Source organism: Muntiacus reevesi, chromosome 3, assembly GCF_963930625.1.
Source record: "Muntiacus reevesi chromosome 3, mMunRee1.1, whole genome shotgun sequence".
In the NCBI taxonomy this organism is placed as follows: domain Eukaryota; kingdom Metazoa; phylum Chordata; class Mammalia; order Artiodactyla; family Cervidae; genus Muntiacus; species Muntiacus reevesi.
This window is the reverse complement of record NC_089251.1, coordinates 207,567,942-207,595,022: the sequence shown is the minus strand read 5'-3', so window position 1 is coordinate 207,595,022 and position 27,081 is coordinate 207,567,942. Positions and strand designations below refer to the sequence as shown.

Here is a 27,081-nt window from a genome sequence, read left to right as displayed (position 1 = left end):
GCTCCTTCCCCTCACTCTCTTCCAAATGAGAATCCCACACCAGGGCAGATGAGTGATGAAGCCCAGGTCACATGCAACACCCAAGCCACAAGGGATTCTGGGAAACCAAGTTTCTGATCATGGTTCTGGGGAAGCAGGACTCAAAGAGAAAGAAAGTCCTGAAGAGGAATGGCCAAGACAGCAGAGTAAGGAGACCCTGAGTTCATCTCCTCCTCCCATGGGCACATCAAAAGTACAAGTATTTACAGAACAACTACTGATGAAAGGACCTGAAGACTTAACAGAAAAGATCCTTTACAACTAAAGATATAAAGAAGGAACCTCAATAAGACGGGAAAGGTAGGAGGAGCAGAGAAACAATACAGTCAAGACCCACACTTCCAGGTACATGACCCACAAAAAAGAGGATAATTACAATTGCAGAGGTTCTCCCAAGGATCAAGGGGTCCAAGCTCCACATTGGACTGCCCAGCCCAGGGTTCTGCAATAGGAAGACAAGCCCCCAAAATGCTTGGCTTATTCTGGGGAGAACCACAGTCTGTGGGAAACAGAGACTCTACTCTTAAAGGATACACATAAAATCTCACATGCTCTAGGACCCAGGGCAAAAGCAATAATCTGAAAGATTATTGGGTCAGGCCCACTTGTTTACCTTGAAGGCAGCGGGGAATCACTTTAGGGCTACTCACGCTAGCATCAGCTGTTTGGGGAAGCTCATCCACCATGAGGACACTGGTGCTGGCAAGCTCCATTTTGGAATCCTCCCCCCTGGTTTATTAGTACTGGGACCTGGCCCCATCCACCTGCCAGTCAGCACCAGTCCTGGGATACCCAAGGTCAAGGAGCTAGCTGGGTGGAGACAGAGCCCCGTCCACCAGCAGGCTAGAGGCCACAGGACCCCATTTTCCCCCATTTACTCCATGACCTGACCTCACCTGCCAGAGGGCCCGGTCCTGGCCCCACCCACCAATGGGCTGGCACTTGCCCTAGGACACAGCATCATCCGTGAGTGAGCAAGCACCAGAATGAAGACCCCTGGGCCCTATCCTTGCCACCAGCAGGTGGACACAAGTCCCAGATCCACCCTGCCAAAGCAGAGTCAAAAAGAGGCCTACCTACCAGGAGGCCAGTAGCAACCCAGGACCACGACCACCTACCTACCATAACCCTGCCCACCAGCAAACTAAAACTGCCTCTGTGCCCCCAGACCCTGCAGCCGGTCACTTCATCCCAGCTCCGCCCACAAGTGGGCCAGCACTAACTCCAGGATTCCCAAGGGTTCCTACCCACTAAGAGGCCAGCAGCCTCCACTCAAGGCAGGGCCTGGCAACCAACCAGACCAAGGGCCACCTCTCAGACCACCCACAGTAATCAGGCTACAACAACAGATGGACCCATGCTGCCCACATAGCAGGGACTCTAGTGCACATAGCTGGTGATCAGAAAGGATCGCACCATGGGACCCCATAGACGTCTCCTACATAAGGCCACTTCTCTCCGATCAGTAAATGAAACCAAACTATCAAGTACACAGAAATAAAAACAGCAAAGTAGGTAAAACAAGACAACAAAGAAATATTTTCCAAATGAAAGAACAAGATAAAACACCAGAAGAAGAACTAAATGGAGTGGAGATATGCAATTGACCTGATAAAGAGTTCAAGGTAATAAATGTAAAGATACTCAAAGAACTCAAGGGAAGAATGTATGAAGACAGTGACAAATTTAACAAGGAGTGTAGAAAACATAAAGAATCAAAAGAGCTGAAGAATAAAGTAACTTAGATTAAAAAAATAAATAACACTAGGACGTATCAATAGCACATTAGGTAATACAGAGGAAGAGATCAATGAATGGAAAGACAGTAACAGATATCACTCAAGTTGAACAGAAAATTTAAAAAGAATTTTAAAAAATGGAGACAGTTTAAGAGATCTCTGGACAACATCAAGCTTACCAACATCTGCCTTATAGGGGGTTTTAGAAGGAGAAGAGAGAGAGAGAAAAAGGAGCAGACAACATATTTGAGGACATAATAGCTAATAACTTCCCTAACTTGGGAAAGAAAACAAACACCAAGTCCAGAAAGTGCAGAGAGTCTCACACAGAATCGACCTAAGGAGGACCACACCAAGACACATTGAAATTAAAATGCCAAAGAGAGAATATAAAAGAAGCAATGAAAAAGCAACATGCTATATACAGAGGAACTCCTAGAGCCTATCAGCTAACTTTTAAGCAGAAACTTTGCAGGTCAGAAGGAAATAGCACAATATATTTAAAATGATGAAAGGGGAAAATCTACAAACAAGTATATTCTACCAAAAAAAGGCTCACATTCAGATTTGATGGAGATCAAAAGTTTTACAGACAAGCAAAAACTAAAATAGTTCAGCACCATGAAACCAGTTTTACAAGAAATTTTAAAGGGAATTCTCAAGCAGAACTAGAAACTAATTCTAATTAGTTTCACAATTAGAAATATGAAAATTATGAAATAAAAAATCTCATTAGTAAAGGCAAATATAGAGCAAAAGTAGCAAATTAACCACCTATAAAACTAATATGAATGTTAAAAGACAAACATAGTAAAACTGTCTATATCTATAGTAAGTAGTTATAGGATACACAAAATAAAAATGTGTAAAATATGATGTCAAAAAAAGTAAACACAGAGGGATATAAATATAGGGTTTTTTTAATGTGTTCAAACTTAAAGAGATCAGCAACTTAAAATAATCACAAAGATAGGTAGATAGAATACTGCATATAAACTCCACAGTAACCACAAACCAAAAATCTATGGTAGATACACACAAAAATAGAGAAAGTAATTTGAACAAAATCCTAAAGATAATCATCAAAGCACAAGAGAAGAGAGAGACAAAAAAGGAGAAACAGAAAAGAACTACAAAAACAACTCCCTCAAAGCAAGAAAATCGCAATAAGTACAGACTTATCAATAAGTATTTTAAATGTGAATAGACAAAATGCTCCACTCAAAAGGCAGAGTGGCTAAATAAATACAAGATTCAAATATATGCTGCCTGCAAGACTCATCCAGATCTAAAGATACACACACTGAAAGTGAGAGATAGAAAAAGGTATTCTATGCAAACGGAAACAAAAAGAGAACCAAAGTAGCAAAACTTATATCAGACAAAATAAACTAAAACAAAGATTATAGCAAGAGATAAAGAAGGATACTACATAATGATCAAAGGATCAATCCAAAAAGAAGACATAACAATTACAAGTACATATGCATTCAACATCAGTTCAGTTCAGTCGCTCAGTTATGTCCGACTCTTTGTGACCCCTTGAACTGCAGCATTCCAGGCCTCCCTGTCCATCACCAACTATTGGAGTTTACTCAAAATCATGCCCATAGAGTCAGTGATGCCATCCGGTCGTCTCATCCTCTGTTATCCCCTTCTCCTCCTGCCCCCAATCCCTCCCAGCATCAGGGTCTTTTCCAACGAGTCAACTCTTCGCATGACGTGGCCAAAGTATTGGAGTTACAGTTTCAGCATCAGTCCTTCCAATGAACAGCCAGGACTGATCTCCTTTAGGATGGACTGGTTGGATCTCCTTGCAGTCCAAGGGACTCTCAAGAGTCTTCTCCAACACCACACTTCAAAAGCATCAATTCTTTGGCTCTCAGCTTTCTTCACAGTCCAACTTTCACATCCATACATGACCACTGGAAAAACCATAGCCTTGACCAGACAGACCTTTGTTGGCAAAGTAATGTCTCTGCTTTTTAATATGCTATCTAGGTTGGTCATAACTTTCCTTCCAAGGAGTAAGCGTCTTTTAATTTCATGGCTGCAATCACCATCTGCAGTGATTTTGGAGCCCCCAAAAATAAAGCCTGCCTCTGTTCCCACTCTTTCCCCATCTATTTGCAATGAAGTGATGGGACCAGATGCCATGATCCTAGTTTTCTGAATGTTGAGCTTTAAGCCAACTTTTTCACTCACCTCTTTCACTTTCATCAAGAGGCTTTTTAGTTCCTCTTCACTTTCTGCCATAAGGGTGGTGTCATCTGCATATCTGACGTTATTGATATTTCTCCCGGCAATCTTGAATCCAGCTTGTGCTTCTTCCAGCCAGCGTTTCTCATGATGTACTCTGCATATAAGTTAAATAAGCAGGGTGATAATATACAGCCTTGACGTACTCCTTTTCCTATTTGGAACCAGTCTGTTGTTCCATGCCCAGTTCTAACTGTTGCTTCCTGACCTGCATATAGGTTTCTCAAGAGGTAGGTCAGGTTGTCTGGTATGCCCATCTCTTTCAGAATTTTCCAGCTTATTGTGATCCACACAGTCGAAGGCTTTGGCATAGACAATAAAGCAGAAAAGGATGTTTTTCTGGAATTCTCTTGCTTTTTCGATGATCCATAGGATGTTGGCAATTTGATCTCTGGTTCCTCTGCCTTTTCTAAATCCAGCTTGAACATCTGGAAGTTCACGGCTCATGTATTGCTGAAGCCTGGCTTGGAGAATTTTGAGCATTACTTTGCTAGTGTGTAAGATGAGTGCAATTGTGTGGTAGTTTGAGCTTTCTTTGGGATTGGAATGAAAACTGACGTTTTCCAGTACTGTGGCCACTGCTGAGTTTTCCAAATTTGCTGGCATATTGAGTGCAGCACTTTCAAAGTATCATCTTTCAGGATTTGAAATAGCTCAACTGAAATTCCATCACCTCCACTAGCTTTGTTTGTAGTGATACTTTCTAAGGCCCACTTGACTTCACATTCCAGGATGTCTGGCTCTAGGTGGGTGATCACATCATCATGACTATCTGGGTCATGAAGATCTTTTTTGTACAGTTCTTCTGTGTATTCTTGCCACCTCTTCTTAATATCTTCTGCTTCTGTTAGGTCCATACCACTTCTGTCCTTTATTGAACCTGGACAACTGTATGCAAAAGAATTAAACCAGACTACTTTCTCACACCATATCTAAACATAAACTCAAAATGGATTAAAGACTTAAATGTAATACCAAAAACCATAAAACTTAGAGAAGAAAACACAGGCAATATGCTCTTTGACATTGGCCTTGATATTTTCTGAATCTGTCTCTTCAGACAATATAAACAAAAGTAAACAAGTGAGACTACATCCAACTAAACAGTATTATACAGAGAAAGAAACTAACAACAAAGTGAAAAGGCCACTTACTGAATAGGGGAAGATACTTGGAAATGATATATCTGATAAGGAGTAATATCCAAAATATGCAAAGAATTCTTACAACTCAACATCAAAAAGGCAAACAATCCAATTTTTAAAAGGGCAGAGGACATGAACAGACATTTTCCCAAAGAAGACATATAGAATGTGGACTCTGGAGTCAGACCACAGTTCAAATTGCCATGGATGATGACCTTGGGCAATTCCGAAAAGCAAGGATACCTCCACCCTCATGATGGTGATGTTGAAAGGAATAGAAAGGAAATATAAAGGCCAGCCCCTTGGCTGACCCATCCGGGCACTCTGATCAGCCTTGGCAGAAGAATGCTAGAGAAGAAGAAACAATAGGAAGTCCTTTGAACAAAACACTTACTTTGAAGGAAGAGCCAAAAGCTCCATTTTTCTGGACACCCCATAAGCACCCTTGAATTTTAATACAACATGAGGAAGCAGATGGCTCAGATGGTAAAGAATCTGCCTGCAATGCAGGAGACCCAGGTTCAGTCCCTGGGGCAGGAAGATCCCCTGGAGAACGGAATGGCAACCCACTCTAGTATTCTTTCCAGGAGAATTCCATGGACAGAGGAGCCTGGCAGGCTACAGTCCATGGGGCTGCAAAGAGTTGGACAAGACTGAGCGACTAACACTTTCTTTCACTTTCCTCCAAACTTCATTGAGACTGAATTTTCACCACCTTGCAAAAGAAGGTACTGGAACCTGATTTAAGGTGTTTTTTTTTTTTTTTCAAAATAATATGAAGTTTCTTGTGACTACATGTCATAGAGCAAATTTCCACTTGTCATGACTATATAGAGCTCTTATTACAACTCTAATTAGTTCTTACTATGTATGGTGAGTTCAGTCATTCTAAGTTGATTCCTTTTTATTCTTTTTGAGTTAAAGAATCTCATCCACATGTTGCACATGGATGCTTCTCACACTTTTAATATGTGGCAACCACAGAGACTTGTTTGCAATGCAGTTCTAATTCAATAGGTATGGAGTGTGGTCAAAGACTGTATTTTACAGTTTCTCAGGTTATGTTGATACTGCTGATCCATGGACCACATTGTGAATATCAAGACTGCAGAGGACATCTCTGGACTGGGTGATGTCTAATTAACCACCCTATTAAAAATTCTGGTGCCAAGAACCAGTTTACTTCATAAGCAGCCAATACTCCCCAGCTCTTCATCAAGGGTATTTTTAGGATTCTTTCTACAAGTCTTCACCTCTATACTTTGAGGCCTTAACTAAAGAAATATTGAGCTCCTCAAAGAGGAGAACCAGCACTCTGATCTCTAAAGTCTTAATGACACCATGCACATTTTAGGCTTTTGTAAATACTTGATGAATGAAGCACTAAAATGAAACATGAAGATCTGCTGGACAATTCAGACCAGCTTAAAGCCAGTCCACAAGGGTTTCCTGGAGGAAGAGACCTTCAAGAGACACAGTAATGAGAAAAACTCCAGGTCTAAGAAGAATAGGCTACTTCTATGTAAGTTTTTCACCCTCCAGAAAGCAATCTTCAATCACCACTTCACTTGCTTCCCCTGTCAAGACAAACTTGAGCTTAGAAAACAATGACAATACAGCCACTGTCCTCTAAATATATAAAATATGCAGCCGTCAGTTCAACATGATATTTAATCCTTCAGAATTGAGGCACATAGAAAGTCGACCCATAAATTTCTCAGAAAGCTTTGTTTCTGCTGAGTATATCATGTCTTCCAAAAACTAATAATATATAAAAGCCAGGGACCAAATGACCTTGGTTCTACCCCAACACCCTGTGTGCAGTGTCTTATTTCTAAGGTAAACTGGATTCTTTCCACTTCACTAGAGAAAGAGGATGGATTTTCTCTACAAATTCAGTGAACTTCATCCCTCCCAACTGGGCTTGACTCCCATGTCTGCATGCTTTTGGTTTCATAGCCAGTTAGACATGTGACAAGTACAGTAGCAATTGGATGCTGCAGCCTCCTGATCCCTGTCTGCCAGACTATGGTACCACCGCTGCTCTCCAGCCACCCAGCCACCCTTGAGGTGTGTAAAGCAGCGTGATGAGATGTCTGGCAGGTGCCTGTCTGCCAAAATGGCTCTTACACACAGTAAGTGCAAATAGGAAATTTTGTCTGGTTTCTCAATTGGCAGAAACCTTAAGCGAGATCTCTCTCTTTCTCAGACCTACTTTCATCACTGTGGTTGGTCCCCACTGTCTGCCCCCATTTTTTTTTTGAAGCTATTAATAAATGATGAAGAATGTAAGCAATCTGCCCTGGTGAGCAGCAAAGCTGCCCAGACATTCACTGATTCACCAAACATTTATTCAGCACCGTCTAAGCGCCAGGCTCTGAGAAAAAAGAGCTACTTGAAGAATGATCATTAAAAGGTGAACCCACTGCAGTCCTCCTCTTTGACAACCAAAGGACCTAGGGGCTCAAAATTCTAGCTGGTGGGCTCAAACCTGCAAAGTGTGAACTCCTCAAACAAGAGAAAGTTCCAGGAAACTCCAGAGAAAATTCCATGGTGCCCTGGATCATGGTAAATTTCCTAATCCCTGAGCCTTAGCAGATGTTAATAAACGGTGGGTGAATTCAGGAATGGCTGGGCCTTGGGTAAAGGTCTTAGAAGGTGGGACTCTTCACAGAGACGTTTCCAGAAATAAGGTTTGGAAGATATAACTAAGGCAGGACAAGTGTTTACCTTGGAACCCCCTTATGTTTTCTATTGTCACATAACAAATTAATATTAGTGTCTGAATTATTATCTTATAGTTGTGTGGATCACAACTCCAGAGCCAGTATGGCTGGAACCTCCGTTCTGGGTCTCATGGGGTCAGACAAGCTGAGTTATTTCTGGAAGCTCAGGGGTGAAATGCACCTCTCAGTTCACTCAGATCCCCATTTCTTTGCTGGCTCTCAGCTCCTCAGGACCACCTACATTCCTTGCCAGTGGTTCCACACATCTGCAAAGCCAGCAGTGGAAAATTTCTCTTACCTCCCACCCATCCGGCAGGCCCTGTATCTGACTCCTAGACCTAGATTTAAAGGGTCTTGTGACTTGATTAAACCCATGTAGAAAATCTCCCTATTTTAAGGTCAACTGATTTGGGAACTTAATTACTTCTGCAAAATCCCTTCACTGCAACGCCTTGATTAGTGTTTGACTGAATGAGTGGGAGCAGGTGTATGTACACAGGGGGTCAGGAATTCCAGGAGCCATCTCAGATTTCCGCCTACCACAGGGCAGGGGGGGAAGGCAGGTAGAGCCAAAGTGACTTTCTGAGGATCGCAGTTTGTGCAATCTCCCTCCCACCCAAGGGCAGCAGCCACCACTGGGGAATTTCAATTCCTGCACCTTAGAAGCAGCTCCTCCTAGGTAGCTCAGCGGTAAAGAATAGGTCAATGCAGGAGATGTGGGTTCGATCCCTGGGTAGGAACGGTCCCCTGGAGGAGGACGTGGCAACCCACTCCAGTAAGCCTGCCTAAGCAACAACATGAAGCCACTCACAGCCACCGTGTACCCAGACCAGTAGAGAAGTTTGAAAAAATATGGGTATGCAAAGTCCCTGACCTCATGGAGCCCCAAGAATAGTTGGGTGACAACACCTGTGATGCTATCTGAGAAAAGGGGCCTCAGATGGCTCATTACTCATGGGAAGGTCAGTGTAGAAAGGCTTCAAGGAAGAAGTGGGGACTTGAAATTGTCATTAAAGAATGACCATTGCGCAATGGCAGTAAGTTAGAGTACAGGTTCCCAGCCTCCAGGACCCAATGCCTGATGATCTGAGAAGCTGATATAATAATAATAAAGTACACAATAAATGTAACGCACTTGAATCACCCCGAAACCATCCCCCCATGGGTCTGTGGAAAAAAATGTCTTCTATGAAATTGGTGGTGCCTAAAAGGTTGGGGACCATTGAATCAGAGTGACTATGACCGAGCCAGCTCCTAACCAGAGCCTGTGTGATATGGGGGCAGTTGGGGCTGCCATCCTGGGGACACGTGAGGAGCTGAATGGAAGCAGAGTCATTCTCTGGCCATAGAAGGCTGCAGTGACAGCAAGACTTGGACAAGCCAAGAGCCCAGGACCTGGATAATGGCAGGAAGAACTAACTGGCATCAGCTGCTCTTCCAGGACTGTGTCCCCACAAAGGATTGTCTCTTTTCTACTCTGGGAACATGACCAGGCCTTTGTGTTTACTTCAACTGCCATGTGACAAATGCTATCACCTTAAGAGCAGCAGCACATCTTTAACGATGCATCTTCACCCCTTCAAGCCCTTCACTGACTTCCAAGGAGACATGGCAAACCTTTTAGCTATGGTCTTCTCAGGAGCAAGCTGCGTGGTGGTAGATCTCGTCTACCAGACTGGGCTGGTTACATGGGGAAGGGAGAGCTACAGAGTTTAGCGATCCTCCTGCCCCCTCCTGAAGGTTTAGAAGACAACTGCCTCATCAAAAGGTCAAGAAGCCCAGCTTCTTCCAGTTCAGCTTTTCAAAACTGAAAACAATACCTTTGGACAAGGCAGCACTTGCTTCTTGACTTCCCTGGGGTGGCAAGTCTTCTGGTTAGGATTTGAGGGAGATGGCTGCAAACAAATGCAATTTAAGGGGGAAATAAAAAACATTGGTTAGTGACTTCCTTGGTGGTCCAATAGTTAAGAATCCACCTTCCAATGCAGGGGATGTGAGTTTGATTCCTGTCTGGGGAACTAAGATCCCACATGCTGCAGAGAATCAAGCCCACACTGTGACTGCTGAGCCTGTACCTGCCTGCTGCAATGACAGAAACCCACACACCACAATGAAAGAGCCCACATTCAACAGCAAACCACGTGCTCCAACTAAGATCTGACGCAGCTAAATAATAAACAAATATTAAAAAAAAAAAAAAACATTGATTGAATGCTTTTAAAATATTTCCCCCACTTCATCCTCTTTCCATTACCCTGAGGACCCTCTTATCAACAAGTGGTGAAAGGGCCTGCTAAGAAGTAATTTTTCAAGGTGTCTTATTCCATTACCATCCGGTTAAACAGAGTGTAACAGGGACTGCTAAACAGCACCCTAATCACTTTCACTGTAAGGTAACTCTTGGCAGGTACATATGGTGAACGCTGACATTTAAGGGCTGATTAACACAGACTGTTCCTTGGCTCAAGAGAGAGAAAATCTTTAATGTCCTCCACAATATCTTCACTTTTCAGAGGCCTGGGCCAAATCAGATCACTTTCAAGAGAGCATCTTGGGATTCCTTGGTAGTTCAGTGGGAAAGAATCCCTCTGCCAATGCAGGAGACACAGGTTCAGTATCTGGTCCAGGAAGATCCCACGTGCCTTTTACAGTAACTAAGGCTGTGTACCAAAACTATTGAACTGTGTACCAAAACCACAACTACTGAAGGCTGTGAGCCCTAAAGCCCATGCTCTGCAACAAGAGAAGCCACTGCAATGAGAAGCCACCACACCACAGTGAAGAGCAGCTCCTACTCTCTGCAACTAGAGAAAAACCCACACAGCAACAGCGACCCAGGACAGTCAAAATTAAATTTAAAAAAAAAAAAAAGTTTTTAAAGAAAAATGAGTCTTTAAAAAAAAAATAGCACCTTTAGGTTTGGACTAATCCCCAAAATTGGGAGGAATGATAAATTTCCAGAGGAATGCATGCCCAAGGATAAGCAGAACATCATTTTCAATCCCAAGCTCAGGGACATTTAAGTATTTATTCAGTCAACAATTTTCCATTGAACATCTGCTGTGTCTGGAGAAGGAAATGGCAACCTACTCTACTACTCTTGCCTGGAAAATCCCATGGACAGAGGAGCCTGGTAGGCTACAGTCCATGGGGTCGCACAGAGTCGGACATGACTGAGCGACTTCACTTCTGCTGTGTGCCAGGCATTGCGCTATGGATGAAGCACAGTGGAAGGTAAAGAAGAGCTCCTGTCCTCGAGGAATGAGAGGGAAAGTAGACATCAATCAAATGATTTCACCGCTAAACGTAAAATTATAACTGTTGAGTCTTGTTTCAAGAGAGGTTTAATCAAGTCAAGGAGGATGGGCCATGCGTCCCAGGGGAGATCTGAAAATGCCAATTTGGTGAAGGGGCTGGCAGGGTGAGGTAGAGCATGGACTAAGGCAGAAAAGCATTGCAGGCAAAGGAAACAACACATGCCAAGACCAGCTGGTGAAAGTGCGGAGCCTGGCCATGGTCCACTGAAGAACTGAAGGAGGGGGCATGGGGCAGAGCAATTAAGTGGTGTTATGGACTGAACTGTGCTCCCCAAATTCATGGGGTGAAGCCCTAACCCCACAATGTGACAATGACTGGAGACAGAGCCTTTAGGGAAGTAATTAAGGTTAAACAAGATCAGACGCGCTGGGCTCTAATCCAATTAGACTAGCTTCCCTATCAGAAAAGGAAACCATACCAGAAATCACTGTCCCTGTTCCCACCAAGCAAGGGCCCATGAGGACTCCGTGAGAAGGCTGCTATTTGCAAACCGAAGAAGCAGTCTCACCAGAAACCATCCCTGCCATCTCCTGGCTCTCCAGTTTCTAGCTTCCAAAACTAGGAGAAAATAAATGTCTTCTGTTTAAGCCACGCCACCTGTGGTATTTTGTCATGACGCTCCAGCTGACTAACACAACCAGAGAAACCCACGCCATGAAGCTGAAGTGGCAGCTGACCATGAGGTCCTTGTGTTAAGGATTTTGATCTGTGACCTCGGAGCCATGGGAAGCCACTAAGGGACTTGAACATATAAGACTGGGAACGGGGGCATCAGTGGGACCCCAGCAGCTGCAGCATGATCTCCCTAGCTAAGGGTAGACGCAGACACTCCTCCAGTGGTGACGCATCCTGTCAAAGTCCCTCAAAGTGGAAAAGGGACTCCAGGAGCTCAAGCTCTTTGAAGGTCCCTGCAAAGGAAGGTGCCAGCAGCAAGCAGGGCCCAGGTGAGGCTGAGCAATCGACTTACAAGGACTCACAGTGGCAGGTGACCAGCCTTATCTCCAGGGTTCAGTATGCAGCCAAGAAGTAGAAGCAGAGTCAGCTGGGCCATCCCAGGGCTGCAGATCAGAGGGGAGGTGGACAGAAGGAAAAGGTGGAGAGAGATGACAGTGTCATCCAAGTGGTGGGTCAGAGGAACTTGCCTAGGGGGCCGAGACAGGGCTCCTTGACACCCAATTCAATATTCTTGCTCCGTGCTGTCTCTACACGCAAAAAGGCTTTTATTCTGAGTGGTTTTAGCATTAATAAGCTGAATGCACTGCTCAGTGAAGGCCTCCGCTGTCTTATTACACTTTGCCCCCAAGAGGCATGCAACTAAGACAGATGAACAGACTGGCTAATGAACAGGGACTGAGCTTCCAATATTCCCTTCCAGAGGAACGATGCATCTCTCCAACAGAGAAATGAAATCACTGAGGCAGCCTGATTATAAAACTAAAACAGCATCATTATGTCTATCTACCCAGGGTGATCGCAGGACACTTGGAATTTATGACAGACGTCACAAATAGAAAAATAAACATGAAACACCATTTATTACAGCCACATCCACCCCAGTAAAAGGAGGAGGTAGGAATCTGAATTCTTGAGGCAAAACTCTCTTTTTCTTGAAATATCCAAACATTTGCATCAAAATAATCCCTCACATTAAAAATGTCACTAATTTAATTTTGGTGATATTTCCCTGAGAGACCGAGTTGGCATAGCCCTTTATACATCAGAGAAAAAGCCTTTGCTAAGAAAATTAATAACATGAACATGATTGTAAGACCAGAATTTAAACTAGTCAAGAAGCAACTATTTAAAAATTCTTTGGACTCTTCAGAGTATTTTAAGGCATTCATTTCCATGTAATCAGTTGATACACACAAGGCTATAGAGATTGATTTTTCAATTAATTATATTTCTGCGTATGGTCTGCACATAGGGTGCAGAATTTCATGAAGTCAATGAAAGGAAAGCTGAAGAAACACAGGAATCAAATGACAAGCCACTGACAAACGAAGATCTGGCAGAATTAGACCAGTTAATCTTAAAGGAGGGGAAATTGACAGAGATGATGCTAGGACAGGAGCTTCAATGAGGGTGAATTAAACAGCAAAGAATTAAGAGAAGCTCTTGGGAGAAAGCTTTCTTTATAAGCTTGCTGTTCTAGAAAATCAAACACAATGGCTATCAGATCTCTTCTGTCAGAAAAATTACATCCTCCAAAAAGCATTTGTTTCATTCTGGAAAAACAAAGTTATTCTAAGAATTCACATATGATTAGAAGCCACATTTAATAAAATATGACTAATTTCATAATTTTCACTGCTATTTTTCAAAATGACATCCCAATAAAACCTCTTTTCATGGGAAATTTTGGACTCCATTTTATTTATGTTTTTAATTGGAGGATAATCACATTACAATGGTGTGTTGGTTTGTGCCATACAATGCAAATCAGTCATAATTATATATATAATTATTTTATTTTAATTATATATATATATATTGCCTCCCCCCGAGCCTCCTTCCCTCTGGACTCCAGCTATTGTCAACATCTCAGCTTCCTCCATCTCCCCTATGAACACATGACTTTGACCTCACATCTGGGATCTTAAGACCCAGAGGATATGATTCTGATCTCCTCCCTGCTTCTCTCTGACCCACCTCACAAATACTCAAACACACATCAATTTTCTTTTTCAGAATAGTTCAGTACAACGGCAACTCTCAATTTTTTTTCCATCCAATACACATGATGGACAGAGTCCATATTCAACATATTCTCCACAATCAACCCAAACTGATGTGCAATTCCATCACTCTCTGCAGCTCCTTCCTTTTCCCTCTGACTCGGGAGAGCAAATCAGAATTAAAAAAATAAATAAATAAGCTGGACTTATTATAGAGTCCTGGTGGCTAAGACTGTAAAGAAAACACCTACAATGCAGGAGACCAAGGTTCAGTCCCTGGGTCGGGAAGATCCCCTGGAGAAGTGAATGGCTACCTACTCCAGTATTCTTGCCTGGAGAACTCCATGGACAGAGAGCCCGACAGGCCACCCGTCCATGTTGTCACAAAGAGTCAGACACAACTGAGCGACTAACAACACAAGCCTCCTTGATGTTTAATTTTTAAATTTTACAATTATCTGTAAAAAAAAAAAAATTCATAACTATCTTTGAAAGACAATCACTCCTTTACAGATCCTTAGAAAGTAGCCGTAACCGAGCCCCGATCACTTCATGCTCTTGGAAGCTACCAATTACAACGCTTCTTTTAAAATACTCTTATTTCACTTTGAGTGGGTGACATCTGACAGCAAGCCACATGTACAATGAACGCAAACATGAACGTCTGTGGACCAGGCAATGCAAAGAACTCCAAGTGAGTGTTGAGAAAGACAAGACGGAAGGTCTGGGAAACTCTCTTGAAAAGAAGGCTCATTTTGCATATTCTCAACCTCTAAACTATAGAGAGACAAATGTTCCAGCTCCTTGCTGTCTTGGCATGGGACAAGTCATATTAGCAGTGACCATACAGAAAGAAATACATCTAATACTGATTTCTTACTAAGCTGACAGGAGGCAAGAAGGAACACTCATGTGTCCAGAAATGTGCACTTTCACATTATTATTGTTCTCTCCTGCAAATTGTTTGAGAGCTAGGAGGTGTCTCAGCATCTCTTTCTTGTTCAGATTTCCCAATTTGTTTTCATTATTCACCAGCCCAGAACCTCAGCTAGACTGAGGCACAATAGCAAATATGCAGAAAGGAAAAATTAATAATATTTTCTACATAGACTTCCTCATCTTGGGTAGATTTATGAATTTCCCTTCTGTTATGCAGAAGTTAGTATTTTTTAACAACAAGAGGAGAGAATCCTTAATTGTTTTTTTTTTATTGCCTCCAGAGCTCCAAAGACATCTTGTGCTGTGTTGTCATTTACATTTCACATTAAATGCAAAAGATGTTTGAAATGAGCAAATATTTGTTTTAATTTGATACATCTGTTAACTGAAGTGCTAAAAGGACCGCTAAATCACTATGCTAAATTCAGCGATTTGTAAACAACTTATATTTTCATTTGTTCTGGGTTAAAAATGCCCCCAAAGCATACTTTTATGAAACCCACAAAGTAAACTGCATTGTATCAATCTGATGGATGTAGACCATGGTTTCTTCCTCTTCATTCCATTAATTTATTTCCTAACTTGAGTTAATTAGTGAGGATCCTATTTTCAAAAGCTCTTTGAAATTCATTGGGAGAAGGGGACATTTGTAAGAACTGCTCTGCAAACCTACTGCAGAGGCAATGGGCTAAATACAAATGGTAAATTCCCCCAAGACATTACCACACATTGAGCAACTGATTGCCATTCAACAATCTATGCAGGCAGCACAGTGGGTGATTAATACATAGTTGTTACAAGAAACAGGGAGACAAGGAGAAGGAAAGAATGAGGGCAGCTGAGAGAACAGACTCATCCTCAGCAATCGGTAACTGGATGAGATGATCTCCAAGTTCCTATTTGTCTCTCCCTGAAAGTCTGGGACGTTCTGATTTCATGTCTGAATGGAAACAGAACTACAACTTGGAGACTGACTGTGACTTAGAGCAATACCCACTAGGAGAAGAACAGACATCTACTGAGAGAAATTTTGTAAAAAATTAATTAAAAGAGATTGGTACAATAGAGAACAAAGAGAAATCAGTTATTTTTGTTCTTGGTCAAATGGAGTCTTACTTCCCAAATTAGCGTGGGAGGTAATGTCCTGTATTCAAAAAAGAAAAAAAGGAAATTTCTTCACACTAAAGTAGGAATTACTGCTAACAGTTTAAGACATGCCTAAAGGTATATGGGGGAAGGAAGAACTAGTCTTTCAACAGATGTTCAAACAAATCCAATGTCTTGTTTCTTCCTGGAATATTTTGTGCAGAAACCAGTGGGTAAGAGAGATTGAGTCGGGTTGGGTGCCCTGCCTAAGTCCCTGGACAAAGTCGCCTGATACAGACGCCTTACTCCGGTCTCCAGAAAGGTTGCAACACCTTATCAAAGTCCTGCTTTATTTCATTTTCCCTTCCCCTTGAGCCTATGAAAAAGCCACAGGCAGTCACTTATTTCCCTGACCTTGTAATAACAGAGAAACAAATCTTGACTCTCCATTGGATCTGTTTCTTTTACTTTAGCATATGTATTCTATCACTTTTGCTACAAGAATGTTGCCTTTAGCATGAAATATACAGGATGGACCATTCTCAAGGCTTTAATGTTTAAAGACACAACGTTTTCCCATTCATATGAAGAGTTGCAGAACAGAATAACATTCGTCTTATTGCAGGTTTATAGGAACATCATAATCTTACCAACCTTAACTGTACATACAGCTGCAAAAACAAAGAATTGCTAAACAGAGAAGCTTGCAACAACCAACCATACCCCTTCCCTTTGAACAAAGAAGCCTGAATGCTAACTCAGGTAAGATGTTTCTGTGGGACACTAGTCCACCATCTGCTCAGTCTGCTGGCTTTCCAAATAAAACTGCCACTCCTTGTCCCACCAACTTGTCTCTCAGTTTCTTGGCCTGTCATGTGGTGAGTGACAGGCAACTCGGAGGCACCCTGGAGAAACAAGGTTAAAATCTGGGAGCTGCACTTAAGTGCATTTGAACTAGGTTCTAAGTCTGGAATTCCTCCTCTATGAATTGGAAATATGTCAGAAGCACAGCCCCTGATGCAGAATCAGGCATCCCCAACCCGCAAACTCCTCCCCTCATTTTGCACAGATAATAAAGTCAGGCCCACTGTACACACACCGGAAGCCAGGGGTAGGGCTGGGCCAAAACCCTGCTCTTGTCATCCTTCTTCAAGTGCCTCCCAGCTTTCCTTCTTGTCTAACTTTCACCCTGGAACCTGTTTCTCAGGTTTCCCACACCAAAACAAACAGCACCATGACTTATTCCTCCTCGGATGCCACACTGCAGAAGGGACTGCGGAGAAAGGGAAACATTTGTTCCATCAACTCCCCCTTGACTCACACTCACAAGGCTATCTTTTGCTCCTTTCTGCTAAAAAATACTTTGAAAGACCCTTTGCTGCGCACACTTTGCGTGTTTCTGGGAAAGCCTAGGCTCTCAAAGGGTGGCCACCAGGACTCTCCTCTGAGGTCTTGGGGGGCTACTGATGACAGTCCCCTTCTCTTCCTGGCACACAGAAGGATCTGACTCAAAGTAATTGCATCACAACCAAAGTTTGGGAAACAAACCAAGTTCTCTGCATGGAAATTGGGTATTTTGGATAATCAGTCAAGTCACAGGAAATCTGGGAAGCCAGATTTTCTGATTCAGACAAACAAGCCAGCCCACTCCTGCTATGTTTCTGTGCTCTGATAACAAACAGACCCACCACGATGAACACGCAAGCACTATCCAGAGAAGTGGGTGTCTGAGAGCTCCACTTTCTTAAGACTTGGGTAGGAAACCACTTTGGGGGAACAAAGTCACAGGCTGGAGAGTGTACTCCTGACAGCCTTGTTTCTGCTAAGGAGGACAAAAATGGGAACACAGTCTAATCGCCTGAGAAAGGTTGCCCGGGGTAAAGATGGGCTAGATAAGGATGCTCCCTACCAGCCCTGCAGAACTTGGTCCTTCTCAGAGGACTTTGACCTGTCCTGAGTTACCTAGTTCGACCCTCACATTTCTCCAAATTACCATCGCCATTTTCCCTAAGCTGTCGGGCCAGCTGTGACTTGGCCAGCAGTCACAGAGCTGCCACTGGGGAACGTACCTAGGCCTTCTGGCTTCTGGTCAAGTGCTCTTCTGACCATTACCCCAGTCTCCAAAACAGAGAGAAGAAACATCCAGAGGCTTATATCCTTGCCTCTTCAACCTCAGTGAACTTAGGTTCACACTTACAAGGCAAGGCTTGGGTTAAGAGGACCACGGGGGCAGTGGTGGGGTGGGGGTGAGGTCTGCTCCCCGGAGGCCCTGCACCCCGGACTCACTCAGGAAAATGATGGTCTGCCTCCGGGCGCTCCTGCTCTCCTGGCTCTCCGACTTCCTCAGCTGCAACTGCCGCCCTTGGGCAGTCAGGGTGCCCTGCTTACTCCTCCTCAGCACCCGCATCATGCTCCAGCACATGAAGGCCACGGAGGCCAGGACCACGAGGTAGACCACGAAGGCGCCGAAGATGCTGGACTGGAACACGGTCCAACGGCTGGACAGGTTGGTGCAGATAGACATGTTGGAGCTCTCCGGTTGCTCCTGGTGGCGTGTGCGGGAGCGGTTGCAAGTGAGTCCCTGGCTAGTGGGCACGTTCACCAAGGGGTACTCGACTCCCATGGCAAAAAGCAAAGGCAGCGCCACTAGGGCGGAGGTGACCCAGACGAAGCCAATCAGCAGTTTCACCTGGCAGGGCCCCGACATGGCCTTATACCTGAAGGGGTGGCAGATGGCCACGTAGCGCTCGAAGCTGAGGGTCAGCACGTGCAGCAGCGTGGCGTAGCTGCAAGCCTCAAAGAGGAACGTGTGCACCTTGCAAGACACGGTGTAGCTGGGTGTGGTCAGGGGGTTCCAGATGATGCTGTAGAACTCCATGGGCATGCCGATGAGGAAGACCAGGATGTCGGAGCAAGCCAGGCTTACCATGTGATCCGTCACCTCCTTCTGCAGGTAGCCTTTCTTCTGTAGCACCTGGGTGACCCGAATGGTGACACTGTTCCCCAGGATGCCCACCACGAAGATAACCAGGTACACCAGGATGAGGGTGATTTTGATCCAGGTGGCCACCTCGAACTCGGGAACATGGCTGTGATCAATGACCTGGGAGCAGTCCCTGCTGGGGTGGCTGGGGGAACCCATGAGGAAGACAGCCAGCCAGGCAACCGGGTCCAAAGTCCTTCTCAACTTCCCTTCCTCCTCCCTGCGGAGCCCAAAGTTCACCGCTGCAACTCACCGCAGTGGGCGCAGGGCTTTCTCTCGAGCTCACCTGGAAAAGACAATTTGAGATTTCAGGTGCTTTTATGGAAACTTCCTGGGGCAGCCCAACCTAGGCGAAGCCGTAGGCGCTTAGGGGTGGGGCTTGGGGGGGGTGGTGACTGGGCGAGGCGTGGTGAGCTCAGAGGAAGGAGGTTCCAAACTCGCCGCAGCCAGTCAGCCCACAGCCCCCAGCTCGCCCGCCCTTCCCCCTGCAGGACTCTGGCGCTTTGCTCCGGGTCCCTCCGGCTCCCCTCCAAGCCACCTGGCCTTTACTGGTCAAACCCACCCTCCGGGAGCGCGGTCTCCCGTGCGGAGAGGCTGGAGGCGGGGTGGTCAGCGATTAATCGTTAACTACCGCCGCCTGCGCTCCCGGCCCGCAGACCCAGCCCAGCTGGGGTTTGACTCAGCACCCAGGCACTGTCCCGAATCCAGATCTTGGCTCAGGAGCACGGGGCGACGCGTGGCCCCACCTTCCCCGCCGCCCACGCGGCAGCCACCGAGTTAGCGTGGCCTTCTGGGCGCACGCGCATCCCAGCCCCGGGAGGCGCAGCCCGGGGGGAAGCCGGAGTGCTCTCCTGGACTTGGAGTCCCGACCGGCTGCTCCCTCCTGCCCTGGGGCCCCCTTCAAAGGTTGGGCCACCACCACCAGTTTGGGGGGCGGCGACGGCTGGACCCAGACGCCCTCCAGTTGGCGGGGGCCCCCGGAGCTGCCAGCAAGCGTTCCCTCTTTGGGTGCCCAGCCGTCGAGCCCTGGGTGTGCTGACAGTGAACGGTCAGGCTGTGCCTGGCTGGAGCTGCTGCCCCAGGTCGCCGTAGAAGCCCTGCCTTTCCCGCAAAGCCTCTCGGCGGCGTTTGCAAGGGGCCTGCCTCGCGTCCCTGCCTAGAGACCCGAGGAACGAGCGCCAGGCTCCTTCCTTTCCGTTTCACCCGGCTGCCCAGGCCCTTCCCCAGGCAGCAGCAGCGGGGAATCTCTAACTGGGGACGTGTAGATGCAGAAGGATGGCGCCATCCACCCGGGCGCTTCTGGTAGGAAGCGCGTTCCCAGTCCTCCTCCGAGGGAGCTGCGACCGGGACATCTAGGGCAGCAGGAGGGGTAAACATAACATTAAGGATTATGAGATTTCTCTCTTCTCTGAGAGGAAAACCTCTCATGGACCCATCTTCCTCTTCTAATTCTAAAATCCGAAGGAACGCTGCCGCGCGCGAGGGTGGAGTGAGGAGGTGGTGTGTGGTGTTGGGGGGAGGCTGTCTTGTGCACTGTAGAATATTTAGCATCCTCAGGTCTCCTGCATCCCCATACCCAACCGTCACCCAACAAGGACAGCCAGGATGTCTCCAGATTTGCCAGTTGTCCTCTGAGGAAGCAGAACTGGCCCAAGTGGAGAGCCACTGCCTTGAAGGAAGAAAATAGATCCTCTTTATCTGTTCATCCTGAGGACCTAGCACAGGCCCATCCAAAGAGAATCCTTAAATTATCACAGATTTTATGTTCTAGGGCTCCAAAATCAGTCTGGACAGTGACTGCAGCCATGAAAGTTATGACAAACCTAGGCAGCGTATTAAAAAGCAAAGACATCACTTTGCTGACAAAGCTATGGTTTTTCCACTTGTTATTTATGGATGTGAGAGTTGGACCATAAAGAAGGCTGAGCACAGAAGAACTGATGCTTCTAAACTGTGGTGCTGGAGAAGACTCTTGAGAGTCCTTCGGACTGCAAGGAAATCATGCCAGTCAATCCTAAAGGAAATCAACCCTGAATACTCATTGGAAGGACTGATGCTGAAGCTGAAGCTCCAATACTTTTGGCCATCTGATGCAAAGAGCCCCCTCAGTGGAAAAGACCCTGATGCTGGGAAAGATTGCGGGCAGGAGAAGAGGGCAACAGAGGATAAGATGGTTGGATGGCATCACCAATTCAATGGACATGAGTTTGAGCAAACTCCAGGAGATGGTGAAGGACAAGGAAGCCTAGTGTGATGCAGTCCATGAGATTGCGAAGAGTCAAGACACGACTTAGTGACTGAACAACAACAAAATTATCATAACCACCACCCTATGATGTGACCATTTTAAAGATGAAGAAACAGGTGTCCAGAGGAATAGATGCTTCCCCCCAAGGCCATAAGAGAGTGAGTGAGGGAGTTGAAAATGAACCCAGATCTATCAAACCCTGAGTAGACTTACACTCCTAATAGGGAGGGAATTCTGGGAGCACAGAGGTTCTCAGAAACTGAGTTGGGAACAGTACACATAGAGAAACAGGGACTTTATTTTCTGAACTCAAACCTGGGCAGGTGGGCTGAAAACCTCAGGAGTATTTGATTTTGACATTGTCTCAGAGAAAAGAAAAAAGTTGTATGGACATTGGATCTTTACAGTTAGCACCTTATGTGGCTAGAGTTCTGTTTGGTTTTGTTTCCCTTCTCTGTTATATTACAAGCTCTAAGACCATGAACTCTACCTTTTTCCTCTCTGACACCTCTCCGCAAAGCCCTAAATAGTATGTTTTGCTGACCCCCCTTCCCTCTATAATTTGAGCTATTTGACCTACTTGCTGGCCCAGAAACTCTTAACACACTTCCTCATCGGTGAGCTGCGCTTGGTGAACGTGACCTCCAGGTCCTTATAGCTGTCCCACAAAGCTCACACGCTGAGCAAGCATGGACTCTTGGAGCTTCAGTAACTACAGATTAGAATCCTGCATGGACTCCTCTGCAAAAGGCCCTGGTCATTTGCTGTCCCAGAGTGACTGAGAAGGTCTGGAAGAACCCCGCCCTCCAACCACTGGTACCACCAGCACAGCGTACAAACATGCCCACTTCTTTCTTCTCAAGAGGAAACAAGTCAGGAACCTCACAAGTATCCCTCAGTCCTGCTACTGATCCTGCCTTTGAAAAGTTCCTCTTGGTCATTCTTTGAGCTCCTGTTATGTGTCTGGCACTTTCCGTGATTCGTTTCTTTCAATCCTGACAAGGCTACTAAGTAGACGTTATTATCCCATTTTACTGATGAGGAAATTGAAGATCAGGAAAATTAAGTGACCAACCATTAAAGACTGGAGGCAGGCTTCCAACCCAGGTCTGCCTGGCACCACAGCCCTCTCTACTCTGGAAGGCTCTCTATGTAGGACAAAACCATGTCAGGCTGAATAGTGGCATTTTGGGGAGAGGAACTTTTTCTAAGTCACCAGACACTTCTCCTCGCCCTAGCTCCAGCATGCCAGTCATCCTGCAATGCATTTGATAATTCCAATTTGTTCTGCTCAGACAAGATTTCCATTATTGTTCAATTTCTTTCATCAATTTTTTCTTTCACAAAGTGTGAACAAGGATTACAAATGCATGGCCAAATGGTGAGAATCAAGCTAATTAAAATTCGTTCCTTACAGTAGAGATGGAAAATTGCATTTTGAACAAAGGTCCAGGAGAATTGAATTTCCATTTCACCTTTGCTTTTCCTAAGACCAATTAAAAACTGTATAATGTGCTCTCATTTGTTGATAAAAGACTGGTATAACACCTGTCCTGACTCTGTGTAATCTAGATTTCTTATTAGCATATTGTATAGAGGGGAAATAGAAGAAAAATAATGAAAAGAGAGAGGAAAGAATGTGTTAGGTACCCTTTGATATCAGCTCCACTTCAGGGTCATTCTGGGTCTACGCTAACTTATATTTACATTTTACACTTTCCAAGTGACCTCTGGGGTCACTTAGCTGAGTGGCTTTCACACTTTAAGCTCTAATTTTTATAATCTTACATTGGCAACCAAAGTCTAAAAAAATACACACACTTATATATACATATATATTTATTTTTGCAAATATAAATTTATTATGTATACTCAAATTAGCATTTACTTATATAAAATCAATCAAGAACTTATACCCTAAAAAGTGAATAACACCTTGCTTACAAAGGTTCATGGGAAAATCACAGTGACTATACACTAAGCTATAAAGGGAACTTCAATAATTTTCAAAACTTATAAACAGTGTAGATAGCTTTATTAAGAATGCAGTACAACTAAAAAGTCATAACAGAACCAGAAAATTCTACCATCTCAAAAGAAAGCCAAAACCAAAATTGTGAAGCATCAAAAGAACAATGACCACAAAGAGACTTGCCTATCAGAACCTGTAGAAAATAACTATAGGAGTTCTCAGATAAAAATTCATAGCCCTAACTAGTTATTCTAATAAACAGGAAAGCATAAAAATAAAAGGTTATTAAAATAATAAAATTAAGGAAAATAAGGAGTTAATAAAGATCAAAGGAGTTGTGGAAGAACCAAATAGTAGAACTAATAAGTAATCCCCCCCAAAAATGTTTAAGTAGGACTAATCATCAAGAATGACGAGTGTCAGTCTGGCAGCCTGCATCTCCCGCTCCCATAGCACAGGTGTGACCCTCAGAGAGGAGAAACGAGGTGAACCCTAGGACCACTCAGACGTGCTGCCCGAGGGGCTTTGCAAACCATGGGGCAGAGCACAGTGGAGGCAGAGGCCGCCAGACTTCACGGAGCGTGGCACTGGAGGACGGAGGGACACAGACAGAGTTGCAGACACGGGTGCGGAGGTTCTCTTTAGTGCTTGGCCAGAGTACCGAGTGGACACGTGGAGGTGAAACTCCAGGAGCTGGGCAAATTATGATTACTGAAGGAAGAACAAATGCTGGGGCTATAAGCCAGACAATTCTTAAGGTCCCAATTTGCTGTGAGATGCTAAAGTTCCAAGCGATGAGTGAAGAAACCTCACTGAACCAACCCTGGAGGGGCCAGGCTTCAGTAGTAGAATTAGCCACAGAGCCAAGGATACTCTAGACCTGCCTTAATAAAGATACTGACCTGAGGTATCAAACAGGGTAGCCACTGTAGCTCATGACACTGGAAATATGTCTAGTCCAACCTGGGATCTGGGGATGTGTTGTAAGCATAAAATATATGCCACATTTCAAAGACTTTCTATGAAAAAAAGAATGTAAATGTAATTATTTCTATATATTCATGTTGAAATGATATGACTATAATGGGTTAAATATACTATATTGTTGAAACTGATTTCACTAATTCAAAAGGACACATGCATCCCAATGTTCATAGCAGCATTATTTGCAATTGCCAAGTTATAGAAGCAACCTGACTTGCTTCATCAACAGATCAACAGTTGTTCATCAATAGATGAACAGAGAAGGAAGATGTGAGATACACACACACGCACACATACACACAGAGACAATGGAATGTTATGCAGCCATTAAAAAGACTAAAATTTTGCCATCTGGAGTAACATGGGTGGACTTGGCATCAGGCTAAGTGAAATAGGTCACACAGAGAAAGACAAATGCTGCGTGATATCACATATATGTGAATTCTATAAAATACAACAAACTATTGAATACAACAAAAAAGAAACAGACTCACAGATATAAAAAAAAAAAAAAGAGTGGTTGCCAGTGGGGAGAAGAAGGAGGGGACAGGCAATATAGGGATAGGGGATTAAAGGTGCAAACTATGAGGCAGAAAAGGAGCTACAAGGATATACTGTGCTACATGGAGGATATAACTACTATTTTCTCATAACTATAAGTGGAAGATAATCTTGAAAAATTGTGAAACACTGTATTGTACACCTGTGATTTACATAATACTATACACATCAACTATACTTCAATTTAAAAAATAATAAAAGTAATCTCACTTTCTTTTTTTTTACTTTTTTGATGTGGCTATTAGAATATTTTTAACTCGATGTGGCTTACATTTGTGGTTCACATGATACCTATGAGTTGGAATGCAAATATGGGCACAATAAAGGACAGAAATTGTATGGACCTAACAGAAGCAAAAGATATTCAGAAGAGGTGGCAAGAATACACAGAAGAACTGTACAAAGAAGATCTTCATGACCCAGATAACCACAATGGTGTGATCACTCACCTAGAGCCAGACATCCTGGAATGTGAAGTCAAGTGGTCCTTACAAAGCATCACTACGAACAAACCTAGTGGAGGTAATGGAATTCCAGTGGAGTTTTTTCAAATCCTAAAACATGATGCTGTTAAAGTGCTGCACTCAACATGCCAGCAAATTTGGAAAACTCAGCAGGGGTCACAGGTTGGAAAAGGTCAGTTTTCATTCCAATCCCAAAGAAAGTCAAAGCCAAAGAATGGTCAAGCTACCACACAATTGCACACATCTCACACGGCATCAAAGTAATGCTCAAAATTCTCCAAGCCAGGCTTCAACAGTACGTTACATGAACCGTGAACTTCCAGATGTTCAAGCTGGATTTAGAAAAGGCAGAGGAACCAGAGATCAAATTGCCAACATCAGTTGGATCATCAAAAAAGCAAGACAGTTCCAGAAAAACGTCTACTTCTGCTTTATTGTCTATGCCAAAGCCTTTGACTGTGTGGATCACAATAAACTGTGGAAAATTCTTCAAGAAATGGGAATACCAGACCACCTGATCTGCCTCCTGAGAAATCTGTATGCAGGTCAAGAAGCAACAATTAGAACCGGACATGGAACAACAGACTGGTTCCAAATTGGGAGAGGAGTACATCAAGGCTGTATGACGTCACCCTGCTTATTTATCTTATATGCAGAGTACATCATATGAAATGCCGGGCTGAATGAAGCACAAACTGGAATCAAGACTGCTGGGAGAAATATCAATAACCTCAGATATGTAAATGATGCCACCCCTAAGGCAGAAAGTAAAGAACTAAAGAGCCTCTTGATGAAAGTGAAAGAGGAGAGTGAAAAATTTGGCTTAAAGCTCAACATTCAGAAAACTAAGATCATGGCACCTGGTCCCATCACTTCATGGCAAATAGATGGGGAAACAATGGAAACAGTGAGAGACTATTTTTCTGGGCTCCAAAATCACTGCAGATGGTGACTGCAGCCATGAAATTAAAAGATGCTTGCTCCTCAGAAGAAAAGCTATGGCCAACCTAGACAGCATATTAAAAAGCAGAAACATTACTTTGCTGACCAAGGTCCATCTTGTCAAAGCTATGGTTTTTCCAGTAGTCATGTATGGATGTGAGATTTGGACTATAAAGAAAACTGAGCAACGAAGAATTGATGCTTTTGAACTGTGGTATTGGAAAAGACTTGAGAGTCCTTTGGACCATAAGGAGATTCAACCAGTCGGTCCTAAAGGAAATCAGTCATGAATATTCATTGGAAGGACTGATGCTGAAGCTGAAACTCCAATACTTTGGCCACCTCATGTGAAGAACTGACTCCTTGGAAAAGACCTTGATGCAGGGAAAAATTGAAGGCAAGAGGAGTAGGGGACAACAGAGGATGAGATGGTTGGATGGAATCACTGACTCGATGGACATGGGTTTGAGTGGGCTCCAGGAGTTGGTGATGGACAGGGAGGCCTGGCATGCTGCAGTCCATGGGGTTGCAGAGAGTCAGACATAACTGAGCAACTGAACTCAACTGAACTGATGGGTTGGGAGACCCCCTGAAGAAGGAAATGGCAACCCACTCCACTATTCTTGCCTGGGAAATCCCAAGGACAGAGGAACCTGGCTGGCTACAGTCCATGGGGTCACAAGAGTCAGATACAACTTAGTGACTAAACCACCACCACCACAAGAATATTTTATATTTCATGTGGTTTGCATTTGTGACTCACATGATACCTATGGAGTTATGACTATAAACAGAAGCAGATAATGAGACAAAAGACAATGTCCAAGAAAAAAAATCCAAATACTTACAGAAATTTCATTTATGATAACGGTAACATTTCAAATCAGTAGGGACAGATTGTTCAGGAACTGGTATTGGGACAATAGATTTTTAAAAATAGGATTTAAAAAATCTTTATCATGATATAAGTTTATGTAATATAAATTCTAGGTAGATTA

The 27,081-nt window shown here is 44.1% G+C and overlaps 1 protein-coding gene across 1 annotated transcript in view; it reads right to left on the bottom strand.

Moving 5' to 3' along the window:
• Nucleotides 1-19,587, bottom strand: part of GPR39 (G protein-coupled receptor 39) — a 251,673-nt gene extending 232,086 nt beyond the window's left edge. Inside the window, exons 1-2 of the mRNA XM_065931412.1 lie at nt 19,475-19,587; nt 18,216-19,198 (exon numbers count right to left, since the gene is read on the bottom strand). Coding sequence (XP_065787484.1) covers nt 18,216-19,071 — 856 coding nt within the window. The 5' untranslated portion in view covers nt 19,072-19,198; nt 19,475-19,587. The remainder of the gene's footprint in view (nt 1-18,215; nt 19,199-19,474) is intronic.
• Between the last annotated feature and the right edge of the window lie 7,494 nt (nt 19,588-27,081).